At 34.8% G+C, this 15,691-nt stretch overlaps 3 protein-coding genes across 6 annotated transcripts; 2 read left to right on the top strand and 1 right to left on the bottom strand.

Annotated features, from left to right (window-relative positions):
- The first annotated feature begins 1,388 nt into the window (after positions 1 to 1,388).
- Positions 1,389 to 4,832, top strand: LOC18031507. Of its 3 annotated transcripts, XR_002907119.1 has the most exons (7): positions 1,389 to 1,578; positions 1,942 to 2,047; positions 2,471 to 2,515; positions 2,639 to 2,747; positions 3,229 to 3,520; positions 3,993 to 4,271; positions 4,384 to 4,832. XR_002907119.1 is itself a non-coding variant. In XM_006419897.2 (6 exons), exons 1-6 carry the CDS (start codon positions 1,531 to 1,533, stop codon positions 4,182 to 4,184), a joined length of 792 nt encoding a protein of 263 aa, XP_006419960.1. In that variant the 5' UTR covers positions 1,389 to 1,530; the 3' UTR covers positions 4,185 to 4,430. The 3 variants fall into 3 exon arrangements, 1 of the variants encoding a protein (XP_006419960.1); XM_006419897.2 differs by having other exon boundaries at positions 3,993 to 4,430; XR_002907120.1 differs by lacking the exon at positions 4,384 to 4,832 and having other exon boundaries at positions 1,390 to 1,578; positions 3,229 to 3,808; positions 3,993 to 4,023.
- Positions 4,833 to 6,536: 1,704 nt separating this feature from the next.
- LOC18033280 lies at positions 6,537 to 9,151 on the top strand. Its single transcript, XM_006419894.2, has 2 exons — positions 6,537 to 7,454; positions 8,792 to 9,151. Exons 1-2 carry the CDS (start codon positions 6,755 to 6,757, stop codon positions 8,863 to 8,865), a joined length of 774 nt encoding a protein of 257 aa, XP_006419957.2. The 5' UTR covers positions 6,537 to 6,754; the 3' UTR covers positions 8,866 to 9,151.
- Positions 9,152 to 9,239: 88 nt separating this feature from the next.
- On the bottom strand, positions 9,240 to 13,967 carry LOC18032997 (protein OBERON 1). 2 transcript variants are annotated; one of them, XM_006419891.2, is made up of 6 exons: positions 13,873 to 13,967; positions 13,628 to 13,780; positions 12,532 to 12,962; positions 11,313 to 11,881; positions 11,131 to 11,197; positions 9,240 to 10,123 (listed from the first exon to the last, which is right to left on the bottom strand). In XM_006419891.2, exons 3-6 carry the CDS (start codon positions 12,929 to 12,931, stop codon positions 9,684 to 9,686), a joined length of 1,476 nt encoding a protein of 491 aa, XP_006419954.1. In that variant the 5' UTR covers positions 12,932 to 12,962; positions 13,628 to 13,780; positions 13,873 to 13,967; the 3' UTR covers positions 9,240 to 9,683. The 2 variants fall into 2 exon arrangements, with proteins under 2 accessions (XP_006419954.1, XP_024034504.1); XM_024178736.1 differs by having other exon boundaries at positions 13,628 to 13,702; positions 13,873 to 13,964.
- Positions 13,968 to 15,691: the final 1,724 nt, after the last annotated feature.

Below are 15,691 nucleotides of genomic sequence, written 5' to 3'. Positions count from 1 at the left end.
TACATATTTCTAAGCCTGCCAGCTTCTTCATCCATGGGCTGATCAAGCTTCTAGTCGAAGACCCATATGCTGCCCTTGTTAGTCTCACTGTCTTCATCAATCTCCACTCTAGCAGCCATTCTCAATCTCAAACTCGGCTTCAAATGATTGTTTATAGATTAAACCCACAAAACATTTCCAGATTACCCCCACTTTCAAAATCCTAAAACTAAAGCAACTTGAAATAGGAAGAAATAACTTATAACTCAATTTTAAAATTTGATCTTTATTTGAAATTCATATTCCAACTAAAAAATGAAAAACCCAGAAAATAATTAAATTAAAAAATTAAGACAAAACTCTAATCAATTTAAGACAAAACAGAGAGAAAAATCTAAATAATAAAAAAGTTAAAAAACTTATTCTAATTTGACTTACAGCCAGAGTAACGAATTGATGCTCACCAAAAAATTAAAAGGCGGAGGAAAAATTACTAAAACAAGTTGAAAATGAATTAAATGGCCAAAAGAGGAACTTGATGCTTTAATTCAATAAACAAAAACAATAAAAAAGAAAAAAAGAAAAGGTTAACTAAATAATCAAAGAAGGCAAATTCCCAACAAAAAAAAAACAACAAAAGACAACAACCCAGTTGAGAAGGACAGTGGCGGGAGCTGGGGTACTTTGGGATGACTTTGGTTGTGGCTGGTGTGACCTCGATCAATAACGAAAAAAAGATAACTTTACAAACGGTGCATTTTTAGCTTAAGTGAAACGGTGCGTTGAAGTCGGGGTTTGATTCGGAGTTTAATTCGGTGCAAATAGCTTTTTCCAATATCTTATAAAATCTCTCCTTCATATTTACCATTTTAGGCATCATAAAAAATACATAAAAGAACAATAATAATCCTTTCATATTTACCATTTTAGTCATGATAAAAAATACATAATAATAACTCACTATAAGATCAGCGACTTTACTCACTTCAATACTTGGTTCTTGGTTAACTGATTAATTATTTTTTATAATCACTCCACGTTTTATCATTCGGAAAATTACGCATCATAATTTCATAAAGAAAAAAAAAACCATAGGGTTTAAGTCGTAGAAAATATAGGTAGAAAAAATATAAACAATAACGCAGGTTTTATTTTCAAATTTTAATAAAAAATTTTCAATAAATAAAATCTCGAAGAAGGAAGGTCATATTCTGGTATCGCAACGAAACTGTGGAATTATCAGTGAAGAAGGTGGAATTAAGGGTATTTAAGAAATAAAAATAGGTGTAAAGAAAAAGTTTAATTTATTTTTATTAGGTTCTCTTAGGAAAGGGCTTTCAAGGGGTTTTAAGAGGGATGACAATATGTCAACTCGTATTTTAATTGGGCCAGGCCCAGGTTCTGACCCAGTGGGTTGTTCTTGTTTATGGCGCAATTTGGCACCCGCTCGGTCGCACAAACAATGGGGGGGCGGTAGCACAAACAATCACAGTTCGTTTGCGAGCGTTTAATGATTGAAGAAACATCTGGTGTGTCTGATTCTGAAGAGTAATGGGTGAAGTTCTGTTTGAACTCGAGCAGGTTCTCAGGACCAAACAGGTTTTTCTTTTCCCTTAGTTTATAGCTCACCATCTGTTTGTGTATTTGTTTCTAGGGTCTGGTTAATTGTAGTTTTTTTTTCCTCGGCTTTTTTAATTGGGTTCAGCATTTTTAGTTATTTCTTTTATGGTTAATTTCTTGGGCTAAATTTGGTTAATTGAAGCATATTTTGGTTTTTTTTATCAAAAGGGCATTTTTAGCTCTGTTGTGCTTGCTTTTACAATGCTTGGGAATAAATCGGTGATGAATTTTTTAATATGATTTTACTTTAATGTCTTGTTGCTCCTTGTTCTAGAAAAAAAAGGAAGTCATTTGCTGTTGGTACTGCTGCATTGTGTTCTGAAAACAGGTGGTTTTGTGTAGGAGAGGTTGACATCTGGGGAAGCAAATATTCTTTTGACATCTAAATCGAGAGCTCTAAGGGATTTCACGGCTGGCTTTCTTATTGGATCTGGTATTACGTGGTTGGGTATGTTTTTTGAACTTATGTTATGATATATTGGATACCTACTGGCATTATTATTGTGTTCCATTTAAACAATTTTCAGTTTTATTTTTGATGAAATTCTGGTTGTAGGCTCAGTTTAATCTGCTAACTTGGGTGCAATAGTAAGCTTTGTTTTTCTGAATCTGAAGATTCAATCTTTGGCTAAGAGTTGTGTTTATTTAGCAAGTAGGATTTTAGTCTACAATAGTTTTACATTCATCATATTGTGCACAGATAACTGGTGATACTACTGCTGCTGCAGTTATTATTTCTTCTACTGCTCTTGTAGTGTGTGTGTGCTTTCAGCATTCACACAATCTCAGTTCCTTTCTCAAATGTTCTTGATTACCCACTCTTCATCTTCCTTCTTGCAATATTTTGATAATTCTTAGGCTTCTCTTGCAGCAACATGGAAGCTGAATAAGTTTTTACGAGTCAACATTTCAGGAGGTAAGAAAAGCATCCTCCTCCTAAAGTTGGAAGTATTTCAAATTTTATATGCTGAAATAACATATAAACTTTCTATTTTTAATCTTATACCTTCCATGTTCAGTAAGTCCTGCTTTATTGCAGGAGCTGCTGTTGTCTTTGGATTATGGAGGTTTGGTAGGTCCATTGAGTCATCTGTTGATCAGATTCTTGCAGCTAATGGAAGCCGGCTGCAGAAAGAGTTAGCAAATATGTAGGTTTCCTCTTTTAGTTTGCTGATTGGCAGTAAACTTGTTTCTTTCCTTAATGAAATTTGTGTATGTCTGGAAGTGTGTGCACTCAACATGGACTTTTATACTATAGTATTGGCATATAAAGATCTATAGTTGCAAAGTCTTTGGTGCATCTACCAGTCTTTTCTGTTTTTCCTATTTTGTCATGCATTTGACTTGAGTGTGCAGTTTTGTTCTATGATAACTACAGCTTTTTATTAGACCAAGAACCTCGCAGACCAATGGTGTATTTATTCCCCCCATCTCTTTAAACTCGAGGTGTTTTAACAAACGGGGAAGAATCTCTGACATTTGAATTCTACTGATTCTTACTGAATTTACATTTCCTGTGTTTAGTTTTGCTAGAAAACTATATTCTAATATTCACCAATATTTTTGCTTCTGTTTTGCTCTTGGCATCTTGTTCTTGTATTCACATTTTGATAATATTTTAAATGACAGAATGGTGAACAAATACCGTGATAATCCTTGGGGAATGCAGCTTATGACTAAACATTTTTATTCAGAGAAAGTTTATGATGATTCAGCTTTAGATCAGCCAAAGTTAAGGTGGCGTTATAAGAATTATTTCAGTGATAATGTTCCTCAAAGTCAAAGAACACACGAGAGTGACTCACAAGGTGAATCCCATAGTGACTCCCACACTGAGGCCTATAATGAGGCTGACAGTCGCTTAAAGAATGACCCCGGCAGCCAAAAGAATGAGTTCGGATCCAAGCAAGTTCCGGTGTCTGTGAGTTTACCAGCTTAACCTTTCATTTATTATGATTTAGTGATATCTGTGCTCCATGCTATTGAAGGGAAATCTTCTCAAAATTTTCTTACATGGTTGTAATAAATTCACCTGATTAAGAGTAATGAAGATGCTTGTGCCAGTTTATTTATCACTGTCCTGTTTAGTTCCAGAGAAAAGGAAAGGAAAAAGTGATTTTCATAAATTACCATAATTGGCAAGTTGCAACCAGCTTTTCGACTTATTGTCACCAACATATCTAGGAATTTTATCAAAGCGTATGATCCGGTGAGCAAGTGGATAAGAGTATGGCGCTATCTTTTCATTTCTTGTGTTTGTATATACATCTCAATCAGAGGTGAGATGCTCAAGCATTCCACGGAAATGAATCAAATAGCAGTTGGCAAAAATGCACTGTGTTCTATTGATTTTGAATTCGTTAACTATTAGCTAACCTGTTTCCTTCTTCTAGCTAAAACCTAATGTTGATGTGATGGGAGACCCTCTAGATTGTGTTTTTGGTTATATGGCAACAGCAGAGGAGATTCGTCATCCCAAAAGCTCAAGCACGCCAAGTGGAGCACAGTCCCGCAGTCATAAAAGATCTCTTCGACGGCGTAGAATGCGCCATAATGACCTATCTCCAGATCCTGTTCGTGCATAAGCTCAGCGGCTTGGCTATTGAACATTGAATGGGGAAACTTCATAGGGGAGTGGAACAGAAATAATGTTTTATATGCATGTTTGAAAGGTGAACCTTTGTCAGCTACATTTAGCGTCAATAAACTCATTTCTGTCAAGTTGAAATTGACTGATGAATTGTAAATTTGACTGAATTCAGTGATGTTTTATTTGTTAATTAGCGGAGCAAGTTTGACATCTTACTTTTGAGATGAAAGCATATTGATCACTTTTGCTGAACAATTTACTGATCTGAAGTTAGGGCATAGATGATTAGTAAGTTTAACCCATTGGACATTCATGTTGGTCGGATTCAACTCTGGAAACTTAGGGTTTGACTAACAACTATTTGCGTGCTACTGTAAGTCTGTAACTTTTTTTTTTTTCCTTTTCTTTTTTCCTCCTCTTGCTGTTTGGCAAAAGAATTAATCAAAGATTAGTCGGTCTTAATTATACAAGTATGGTGGATGTTAAATACTTAATTACATAATTTTTGGAGAGTGATTGTGTTACAAAACTGCTGTTGCCATTGATCCTCCAAGTTTGTTGGTCTGGATCCTCCACGTTTCTGTTCGGAGAATCAAAATCTTGAGAGTTTACAATTTTCCGATGAGAGGTGAAAACCTTGTACCATGTAAGCACCGCGTGGTAGCTCTGGGGCCAATATTTTGGCGGACTTGCAGATGAACATGAGTTGCATGAAACAAAACAACTGTCACCTATCACGGCTCTGGTCTTGACCCTACCCACACGGGGTTAGGCCAAAAGTAAAGCAAGAGTTTTGCCTCACTTCAAACTCTTTTGGTCATTTCTTGGAAGTTTCATCTTTCATGCCTCTTACCTCATCGCATCCTACTTCCTTGTCCTTACAAGGAAATTGTCTTGACCCTACCCCTCTCTCCCTCTCTCTTTTTTCCCACTCACTTAATATATTTTAAGTTATCGATTTTTTTATAATTAGGGCTACTTACTCAATTTTTTTTCTTTAAAGAAAAATTAGGATTATTGAGTCTTTCTAAATCCATATAATCATAGTAAAACCTCGAGAAGAGATGAGAACCTTAAATCTTCTTGAGATCTCGAAACCTCACCCTTTTTATGAACAATTACGTTATTTAAAATACTCGTTATTTAAGCTTATACTAAAATTTTTAACAATATTTATTCAAAATGCTGGAAAAACTATTTTTGAAACGTTTATCTGAAAAAGACACTTATCATGTCAAGTGTCTCTTATCTGTTTCAACGGTTTATTATAAGGTAATTGCTTTTATCTATTTTAAGCGAATTGCTTGCTGATGGTAATAAGCACTGAAAGTTAAATTAATATCTAAATGCGATGGTCTTGTTCTGTGCGTCACATGCTGTAACAGAAGCTGCATACTATTTATTTCATATGCCTAATTTTAAGAGTGTTGAATTTATTTAAAATAATGCAGAATCTTAGTAAGTTGAGAGAAATTTTGTGCCAATAAAAACAGAAAGGTTAAAAAAAAAAAATTTTTTGGGGGGGGGGGGGGGGGGGGGGTGGTTTGGGATTGGAAAGTATAAGAATTGTGTGTTTCATGTGGCTTTTTTTACTTTCCATTGTAAAATGTCAAAAGAATAAAAAATGGGGGGAAACCATATAATAATAAATCCTGCGATCATGTTATTTTTTCGATGTGATGGAATAATATTTATCATGTTGCAGGAGGGCCATGATGGAGGTCAATTATTAATAAAAGTTTATTCTTTATATGATTTTATATTCTTAATGCAAATTTAACTTTTTAACAGTCTAAAAATCATTGAATGAACATCTTAAATTAAAGTTTTAAGTTCGAGTAACACAAAATCATTATATAAAGAATAAAAATAAATTAATAAGTTTGGATCCCTTATTTTTTTAATTTCTTAAGTTAGGACATAATTTCCTCACTTGTATCAAATAGATCCTTAAGCAATTGAAATAAAATAATTTGAGCAATCTCATAAAAGATTAAGAGATAATTATACAATAGTCAGATAATAAATTATTTTTTCTTATATAAAAAAATAAAAATTTAAATCTTTTTTTCATTAATAAGAATTAATTTTATTTAAAAATATTTAAAAATAAACGATCTCATTTGAACTTGCACAGAAGAAATGCCCATTACAAAATTCATTAAAAATTTGCATTGTTAATAGTTAATACTAAAAAAAGCGGGGGATATATTTGATACAAATGAACAAAGCTATGTCCTAAAAATAGTTAAGAACAAATGTTGGGGATTCAGTGTCATTACCCAAACATAATAATGGCTTGGAAGAAATTTCGTAGAAGCACAGGGGCAATTATCAGTCATCATCTTCCGTTTACTTGTTCAGTGATTCCTCCTTGAAAAGGAGATTTCATTTCTATTTCCATCACCCTTTTTGCCATTTCCATTTCCATTTCCTTTCATATTCATTCCCCCACCAATTTGAAAAATAAATAAATAAATAAATTCTTTCCCATTCAACACACACAAAATTAAAAAATCCACTCTTTTATCTTCAATCTTGTTAGGGTTTAGCCACCATTCCTTTATGATTTTGCCTTTTTGTTCCAACAAAATTTTGATTCCAATCCCCAATTCATCACCTTTCTTTTCAAGAAGAGCATCTTTGGTAACATTATTATATCTCTTTGTTATTTCTTCTTTCTTGTTTTCATTCTCTCTTCTTAAAGAAAGCAAGAAGCTTGAGGAAGAAACCACCATGAAGGTTCATCCTGTGCCTACAAAGAAGCGTAACAACATCGCCATCCAATACTTTGACATGAATCTGAACAATTTTAATAGCAATTTGAGGAACCCACAAAATCTTTCAACTGGGTTTCACAATAAGAAGCTCCGCCGCTTGCCCCATATCTTCACCCGGGTCTTGGAGCTTCCATTCCGGTCGGACGCTGACGTGGCGGTCGAGGAGAGCCCGGATTATTTCAAGTTCGTTGCTGAGACGGACGGTATGGGTGAAGTGAGGGCCCACATGGTGGAAATCCATCCCGGGGTGACCAAAATTGTTATTAGGCCAAATGGGTGTGTGGAGTTGTCTTCATTGGATGAGCTGGAGCTGGATATGTGGCGGTTCAGGTTGCCCGAGTCGACCCGGCCCGAGTTGGCGAGTGCGGTTTTCGAAGATGGGGAGCTGATAGTCACAGTGCCCAAAGGTGGCGGCTTGGAGGGTTTAGAGGAGAGAGATGGTGGCGGTGGAGGTGATGGTAGCGAAAACGGGGAGTTTAGAGGAGGTATGGGGAATAACAGGCTGGTGCTTGTACAGTAAATTATGATATTTTTATTTATATTTTATATTTATGTTATGTTACTACTTGTGGAACATTAGTTTGCAAGTTTAGTTTCTGCTTCAATGAATCAAGGAATGTTGCGTTTGTTGTTGCATTATGGTGGCAATGGAACCGTAGATGGTTCTTGATTTTAGCTCTTGCCATTATTGTGAAGAACCTTTTTGCTCTTTTTTCCTCAGTCATTGCCGTTTAATTGTAAATACGAGGTGGTTTTGTTGTGCTATGGGTGTTTTGGAGAATAAAGTCCATCCTATTTTCCTCTCATTTGGTTGTTTGTGTGAAAAGAAAGGTATTCAAATCTAGTTATGAATATCGTGTCTAAAGTTGCATTGGGTGCATAATTTGATTTTTTTTTTTTAACTTAGTATAATGTCTCAATAGAGTAGAGATTTTCGTATCTTTGTCTGCTGAATTATGAGAAGTGTGTCACTCGATCTTTGTTTTTTGTTCTTTCCTTCGTTTTTCTTTCACCAGTAATTGATTAGAGCCTTATATTTTTATATGATTTGTGTAGCATTGACATAGTCTAGAGATTCATAGGATATAACATGTTTTTGTTTCTTTATTTGACCTCGCGAGAAGATTCAATCAAGAAAATGTGGATTGTGGTGAAGTGAAGGCTTTATTTCACTTTTTCATTCGCAGAATTGCTCCTCTTTTACCTAACGGTTAAGGATATATCCTCCTTGTCCGCTTGTGTATTTGAGTAAAGCCATGAAATCTTGGACCTAAAAAGTGTTTAATACGCAATTTGCTTTTGGTGCTCAAGAAATGTCTTGCTTTGCCAATTAGTATATAGAATGTTATCTTTGAAGTGTTTTTGTCCGATTTCTTTCTTTTCATTAGTTTTCAATCTCTTCTTTACCTTTTGGAGTTAGCATTTCCTTATCACCTTCTTCTTTGTGTTCCTGATTTACCTAATGATCCTTGCCACTTGGATGTCTTTTTCCTTGTTACTTTTTGCCTGGAACAATAAAATGTAGTCATTCAAAATACACTTGTCTTTATGAAAATTTGTCATTGGAATTTTTTTTATTTGTTTCTAGAAGATTTTGTTAACAGATGTCTATGACTCTGTGGACACCTTTTAGTTTTATACCAAATATATTCCTGTTAACTTTCTTCTGGATCTAATCTCAATTTTCTCGTGGTGCTGAATGGCCGTTTAAATTGTACTTTCTGGTTTAGCATTTTTATGGATTACTTACACCCAGGAATAATCTACTTACATTTCCTTTAAAGTATTTTGAGTAACTTGCTTTTTGTATTGCATTCTTCAGCTCTGCTTTACACCTGTTTGAGCCTTCCATTACACTGGTCAAATCAATGGAATGAGTATTGGTTGGGCAATTAGGTGCTTGCTTGATGCTGCAAATTTAGATGCCGGCATTCATGCTTACAATCTCTCAATTCAATTCAGGATTCAAGCATGATGCAAGTGAGATCGCATTCTCACTATAATATTTGATTATATCATTTTTTGATCCTGAATTCCCAATAATATAGAATTGAATCTACGTTGTTTCCCCTGCACAATTCAACCAGGACCAAACACCTCCTATTGTTTGTAATCTAATTCATTACTTTAGTCAGTCTTTGGAATCTTTACTTAGCACAGATGCAGCCTTCATATTTTGTTGACGGCTCATTTGGGCAACTGAAGGTGGACAAGAATTTATGCCGTCGGCTCCAGGGAATGGCGGCACCTGCACTATCTCATCTACAGAATTATTCTCAATTGCATCACTTGCAGCCCTTACATTGTTTCCGTTGCATAAAAATGTTAGCACAATGCTTGCAAGAATTACGTAGACAAAATTGAACTCTTGCCCTATTTCCTCTGTCAAGTCTACCAGAAAAAAATCCTGTACAAAATTGTGCCCTCTTGACATATTGCTACAAGATGTACCATAATTTTACCATATGAAAAAATTTTGCTACACAATGAAATTTTTTTTTTTTGATCTACAATCGCCCAGTACTAACTACAATGAGGCTGTGAAGTTGTAACTTCGACTTGACATGATGAGAGCCTTCTAACTTGTTAACTGCAGTCCAGTGAAGACAAAGTCCGATCAAACTGAAATAAAGTTGAGCTAAAACCTGTAAATTTGACAGCAAAAATTGTGTACAGCTGACAAACTGAACCCATCCTAAACCACACGGTTGTCTTTATTCCTCAATTTCTGTATCAAAGTATTCCTTCAGTATCCTCTTGGAGGCCCTTCCGAATCCATTGGCCACTTTTTCCATTTCCCTAAGTTTTAAGACTTCCCGTTTGATCTGATCCTCTCGGTTCAAGATAGCATTCAGTAGTTCATCTGGTTCAGCATTTGATGTGCGATGTGCCAATTCAGCCTTTTCTTTATTGAGTTGCTCATACAGATTATGAAGGTAATTTCTCTGCACATGAAGACTTTCCTCTGCAACTTTATATTCACACTCTTGTGACTTTCTCAGTGATTGAAGAACCTGATCAATCTCTTCCTCAAGCTTTTGAGATTCCTTAAGGTGATCAGAGTAAATGAGCGTTACAGGCTCTGAGTTCGTTCTACCATCTAGATCTTCAAGATTCATTTCTTCCATTATGGCATTTTCATCACGAGATGTGCCTTTTATAAACAAATAAAAAACAATGGTAAATAATAACAAAGGCAGAGAGAAGCAGACGAATAATAATGTGCAACAATGTCCTACCGAATGTGGACATACGGACTGGCAACTAATGTACCTTGCTATCAAGCAAATAATTTCCACCGTTTTTGTAAAATAACTAAAGACTCAAACAACATGGTCTATGACCTCCATTTAGGTGTCTGTAATCATAGTGATAGTATATTCAGCCAATTCCTATCATTCCATACACCCCTAGTGTACTTCAGAAGACATCTTCATATTTGGACTGACCCCTAATTAATCTTTTCACACAAAAATACATATCGCATGTCAAGAGGAATTCTCTTGATTTCTCATCCAACCTGAATATTTGCAATTATACGCATTACAAACACAATTTTCCAACTTACCTACAGGTTTTATGACATATACCTAAAGTGACCTAATCAAGAGTGAAAGCCAGTGCAGCACGATCCTTGCATGACAATTAGAGTTCTTATTTGTTGTTCCAGAGAAAAGTGCACAGGAGTACTATTATTGTAGTGAAAGCAGGAGGTTTAGGAATGGAATTCCCTATCTCCAACCTTTCAGGGAATTAGTTTTTGTTTGTTCTTGGGGTGGGATGAGGTTGGGTAAGGTCAGGTTTATCGTGCATGATTAAAGGAAAAGATCATTCTTCTAAGCCAGCGTGACAATCTGCCAACAACAAATGTTTATTCCAGTTCAACTAATTACATTATCATCTTGCATCAAAGAATGCAGACTTGTTGGCAAGGATGGTCATGATTTCAGATAAGGGATGTGTTTGGGAGTGAGATGCTGTAGCTTTTAAGTTGCAGCTGCTGTGGTGTAAAAGCTACAGCTGTGGAGTAGAAGTTAAGAAAATTTATTAAGCTACCAAAGCCCAGCTACAAGTGTTACCAAACACTTTGGTAGCTGGGCTTTAGCAGCCCAGCTACCTCACCACACTCCCAAACGGGCTAAAGATGTACTGGAAATTTACCTTTAGAAATAGCCACGTCAATGTCTCCAACTTTCCAGATATCTTCAATAGAAGCCCCAGACTTGAGCTGATGTAAATATTACATATGAACTGGTCATGCTGCTGGTTTGGACCAAAAAGCAGATGAAGATAAACATTTGAAGAGAGTTAGCATTCTTCTACCAAAGAATCATCAGCTTTACCTTTGCAATGGCCTGTTCAATATGGATCAGCAACTCTTTCGCACTGGTTTTCTGTGATCCACGCAAAACACAGACACCAAGATTTAAAAATTTCTCGACGTCTTCCAGGGAATCAACAGATTTACAGACTTCAATAGATCTTGTAACATGTGAAACCAGATCTGTCTTCGCATCACAACGTCGGCAACAGTACTCAGCATCCAATCCAATGCTTCCTCCAACAGTCCCAGCCATATAACACCGAAGTGCACAGTTCAAGTGAGCAATGTGTCCACATACATATCCCTCACCCACAGTTGCTTCACATTTGATGTAACTATAACCTCCATGTTTCAAACTAATAGTCTTACTACAAAGAATGCAACAACAATCACGACAGAACCGAGGCTCGTTGCAGCAAAATTCACAAGGCACAGCAGCTAGGGAAGGGTTTTCTGGTTGTACCAGTAAACTGTTGCACATCTTATTTCCAGCCTTACAGCCAATGCCTTCAGACTGTAAATGAGAGAGAGAGTGTTCTGCTACTTCTCTGGAAACTGGAGGAAAGGAAGTAAATCCCTTTGCCTTACCTGTGCTAATGAAGAAAATTGAAAATGTAAAAATAAGAGAGAAAAAACAACAGCATCAATCATATACATGAGCATGGTGAACAGGATGTGTAACACAAGAAGATCATCACTGAAATGTAAAAAGTTAAACACAACAAAAAAGAGTATAAGAAGACTACAAAAGACAGTTTTTACCAGTTGCACAGATATAAGCTATGCTGAGCATCTATTGTGTAAGATTCTAATCACTCAGATCTACATGCAAACAGTTACAAGAGGTAATAATATATGTGGGTTTCATAATCTGAATTAGTACGCAGCTCACTCTTTATGGACGGTAAAGATACATTATAAATGCAAGGCATTTTTGGGGCTTTCTAGGTTCAGCAGCTATTCTCCCCAAGTGCAGTGTCTGGATAGCATTAAATGGGTAATCCTCCTCCATCCATAAAACATCTATCCCTGACCAAGGAGAGGTAGAATTTTTTTTAATTCTTCAACAGCTAATTTTCATGATCTATTTTTTACATTACACTTCCATCACATTGTAAAACATGCTCCCAAAGAACAGCTCTGCAGAAACATAGTGCAATTGCTTAACATATAAAACCATAAAACTCAAGCTGCCATGCATACAAGACAACCGAAAAGACAGCAGTGATAAAGAAGACCTCTCGATAAATTCTTTACAGCAGGGATCTTCCAGCTGAATGAAGCGAAAAATGCATTAATGTCTGCTCCAGGAAATGCTGTTCGAATATACCGTTCAACTGAAAGCTTGCTTGCAAACGCGGCACCACGTTTCTTTAATAACACCTCATTTTCAAGACGCGGAAGATGTCTTGGAGCACACAGGTACCTATCCAGAAAATGGCCAGTATTGGTAACTCTCCTTCCCACTTTCCAGCTCCAGTTATCACCAGGATTGGGCCAATTAATAGGAGCATATGGCAAACCTTCACCAGACTCCTCTGGTGAAACCGGCACAAGGTTAAGACCACCTCCATCTGTTTTAGGTGTGCTTTCACTACTATCATTAGTATTATCACTCTCCCCCAGTTCAATTTCCATTTCCAGCAGACAAGTAGATGTCACAGATGAGCTGTCATTAATTCCATTTTGGAAATCACTAAAAGTTAGCAATACAAACTTCAAGCAAAAAAACCGTATTTGACACGTGGTCTCATTTGTGATTCAAAAAAGCAAGAACCCCATTAAATTGATTTCTATAAATAACATCGTAATGCCGATTGAATGCAAAATAATTTGAGCCCTTAACTGTAAGCTTGGAGCATCAAAATTAATTGTTGTCTCATATAGTTCCACAACCTAATCGATCAACGGGCCATGTGTATAAAATCAGCCCTATGTTTGTCTCTGTGTGACAAGCAATTGAATATATTCAATCACTGTTTGGAAAACTACATACTTTAATCTCAACAGTAAACCCATACAGAACAACAATCACTCAAAAATAAAGGTTCTGCCAAGCTTCCTTATATATATGTTGCGAAACAACCTAATTATGATAGTTATTGATTCACATAGATTTGTTTTGGATATGGAAATATATTCATGAAACCATGTATGAACTTCTTAAACAACGATCATACCAAGCTCAAATAAATAATCATTTTCAACCAATGGAATCTTTAGATTCTCTTTAAGAAAAAAAAATAACCGAATAAAAGAACACTTAAGTATATGAATTACTTATCAAGAAAAGAAAAAGGACATGAATTCTGAACAAAGAAAGCAAAATTTTACCGGAGACAAGCTTTGTTCTTGAAACTTACGAATCAGTTAGCGGACCAAAAAAGAAAAAAAGTTAGGGTTTTGGATCTGAAAAAAGAAAAACAAGATTAAATTTCACATAAGCAAAAGAGAGAAATGATCTCGATGCTTCAAGCAAACACTGCGCTGAAAACAAATAAACAAGATGATTCAGAAGAGTTTTACGGATTACGGATTTGTTAAACTAAATATGTACAGATATGCAAATACAAGCTGACCTGGTGAAGCCATGAAGAAAGGGCGACAGTGAGGGATGGCTCCAACGGCATTGTTCGCCAGGTATCGGCACCTGCGATTTAAATACTGGAAAATGACAGAAGGGTTATAAGGACGATTTTACCCCTAGCAGTTTCCGGAATATTTCAAGTCATCATAGTGACTAGTGACCTTCCTATCATAGTGATCAGTGACGTGGCAATAAATTCATATTATCGTGAATTTATGAGATTAGTACTGCAGTTAAATGACTAAATGAGTATTTTAAAACCGCTACAGATATGGAGTCCACCTAAGTAGAACACGAATTTCAGTTATGTATATGAGTAATAAATAGTAAAAAATTTATTATAATTTATAATTTATTATTTATTACTCTCCAACATAGCCGAACCCTTTTAAAAATTATGGAAATGAAATTTATAATTAGGCACGTGATTCTGGTGATTGAAATTATAGTGACCAATCAAATAAGTTACTGTTTTAAAATAGTTGAACATTTAATAAATTACTGTAAGTTTGAAAAATAAATATATGTATTTGAAAAATTTTATTTTATTCTATAATATCAAAATAGAGGTCTCATTTGCCCTCTTCATTCATCCATTTTCTCTAATTCAAGTGAGTGCCAAAAGATGTAAGTTGAGAGTATTGAGAGCTTTGAGTTCTAATTCTAATGTTTTGAGAGTTTGAATGTATTAGAGTTTTGAGTTGTGAGATAAAATAGTACAATACTTGTAATTTCTTTTAACTAATAAATATATTTCATTATGTTTTTACTCGTGGATATAGGTTAAAATTCGAACCATTTAAATTTTGATGTTCATGTGTGATCATTATTTCTCAATTACAACATAGGTTTATGTAGAAATAAGATAAATTTTTTAAAAACAATATCAAGATTATAATAAAAAAAATTTAAAAATAAGATTACTTATTTAATAAACTTATTTATTTAATAAATTGTTTATAAAAAATAATATTTTATCTACTTTGAAAATTATTATCCAAATAGAGAAATTTATGAAATGAATACACCTTAAGAAGTTTAGCAGACGTGATAGATATACTCGACTCTTTTAAGTCTAAATTACTTGGCGGTCCAGGGGCATAAAGACTTGGGAGAATTTTTAGTCCGAAAAATTTTGAACCAACCTGAGAACCGAATCCAACCGCCAGTTTTCTTTGTTTTTTCCTTTGTCTTTTACATTGTTTTGGTTCAACTTTCTCCCAATTTTCAAGAATTAAATCTAACCGAATTAAGCCCAAAAAAAAAAAAAAAATTGATTTAAAATTTTCTGAACTAAATTTGAACACAACTCTGAATTAAAACGGCGAAAACTGATTCAATTAAGACAAAAACGCACACTATATATTTTGGATTATACATATTCTCAGCGCCACTAAATTTAATTTAAAAATTTACATCAAGTTAACTTCGGTAAATTATTATTTACTAATACTTAGTATGATATGGTATGTAGTGCAGTTGTGATTTCGTTGTACCTACCAATTCAATGTTACATAAAAATTCATTAACTTTCTCTTTTAACTTAGATATCAACGTAATCAAATTCTCATTTATGGTATACCATCTATATATGATAAATTATTAAGTTTTTCGGTCAAAATTTTGACAATAATTTTCGCTGAGTAATATTAAGCAACAAAGTATTTGTACAAACTATTACGTATAAGATGATACGTTATTACGATATTGGTATGATGAAAATAAAAAATTCAATGTAATTTTTAAAAAATAAATAAATATGTGAGCCCATGACAATCATCCAAGCAACTCTAGACGACACATAAATTTTT

This window comes from Citrus clementina, unplaced genomic scaffold, assembly GCF_000493195.1.
Source record: "Citrus clementina cultivar Clemenules unplaced genomic scaffold, Citrus_clementina_v1.0 scaffold_9, whole genome shotgun sequence".
NCBI classification, from domain to species: domain Eukaryota; kingdom Viridiplantae; phylum Streptophyta; class Magnoliopsida; order Sapindales; family Rutaceae; genus Citrus; species Citrus x clementina.
Note: the sequence above shows the minus strand (reverse complement) of the source record. Positions and strands in the feature narration are given on the sequence as shown.

Coding starts and splice junctions, on each gene's coding strand:
- LOC18033280 (XM_006419894.2), top strand. CDS start 6,755: ATGATTTTGCCTTTTTGTTCCAACAAAATTTTGATTCCAATCCCCAAT. Junction 7,455..8,791: donor AAACGGGGAGTTTAGAGGAG/GTATGGGGAATA, acceptor TGCATTCTTCAG/CTCTGCTTTACACCTGTTTG.
- LOC18032997 (XM_006419891.2), bottom strand. CDS start 12,931: ATGGAAATTGAACTGGGGGAGAGTGATAATACTAATGATAGTAGTGAA. Junction 11,198..11,312: donor TTGAACAGGCCATTGCAAAG/GTAAAGCTGATG, acceptor TATTTACATCAG/CTCAAGTCTGGGGCTTCTAT. Junction 10,124..11,130: donor TGACGTGGCTATTTCTAAAG/GTAAATTTCCAG, acceptor TGTTTATAAAAG/GCACATCTCGTGATGAAAAT.
- LOC18031507 (XM_006419897.2), top strand. CDS start 1,531: ATGGGTGAAGTTCTGTTTGAACTCGAGCAGGTTCTCAGGACCAAACAG. Junction 2,048..2,470: donor ATCTGGTATTACGTGGTTGG/GTATGTTTTTTG, acceptor CTTCTCTTGCAG/CAACATGGAAGCTGAATAAG. Junction 3,521..3,992: donor CCAAGCAAGTTCCGGTGTCT/GTGAGTTTACCA, acceptor TCCTTCTTCTAG/CTAAAACCTAATGTTGATGT.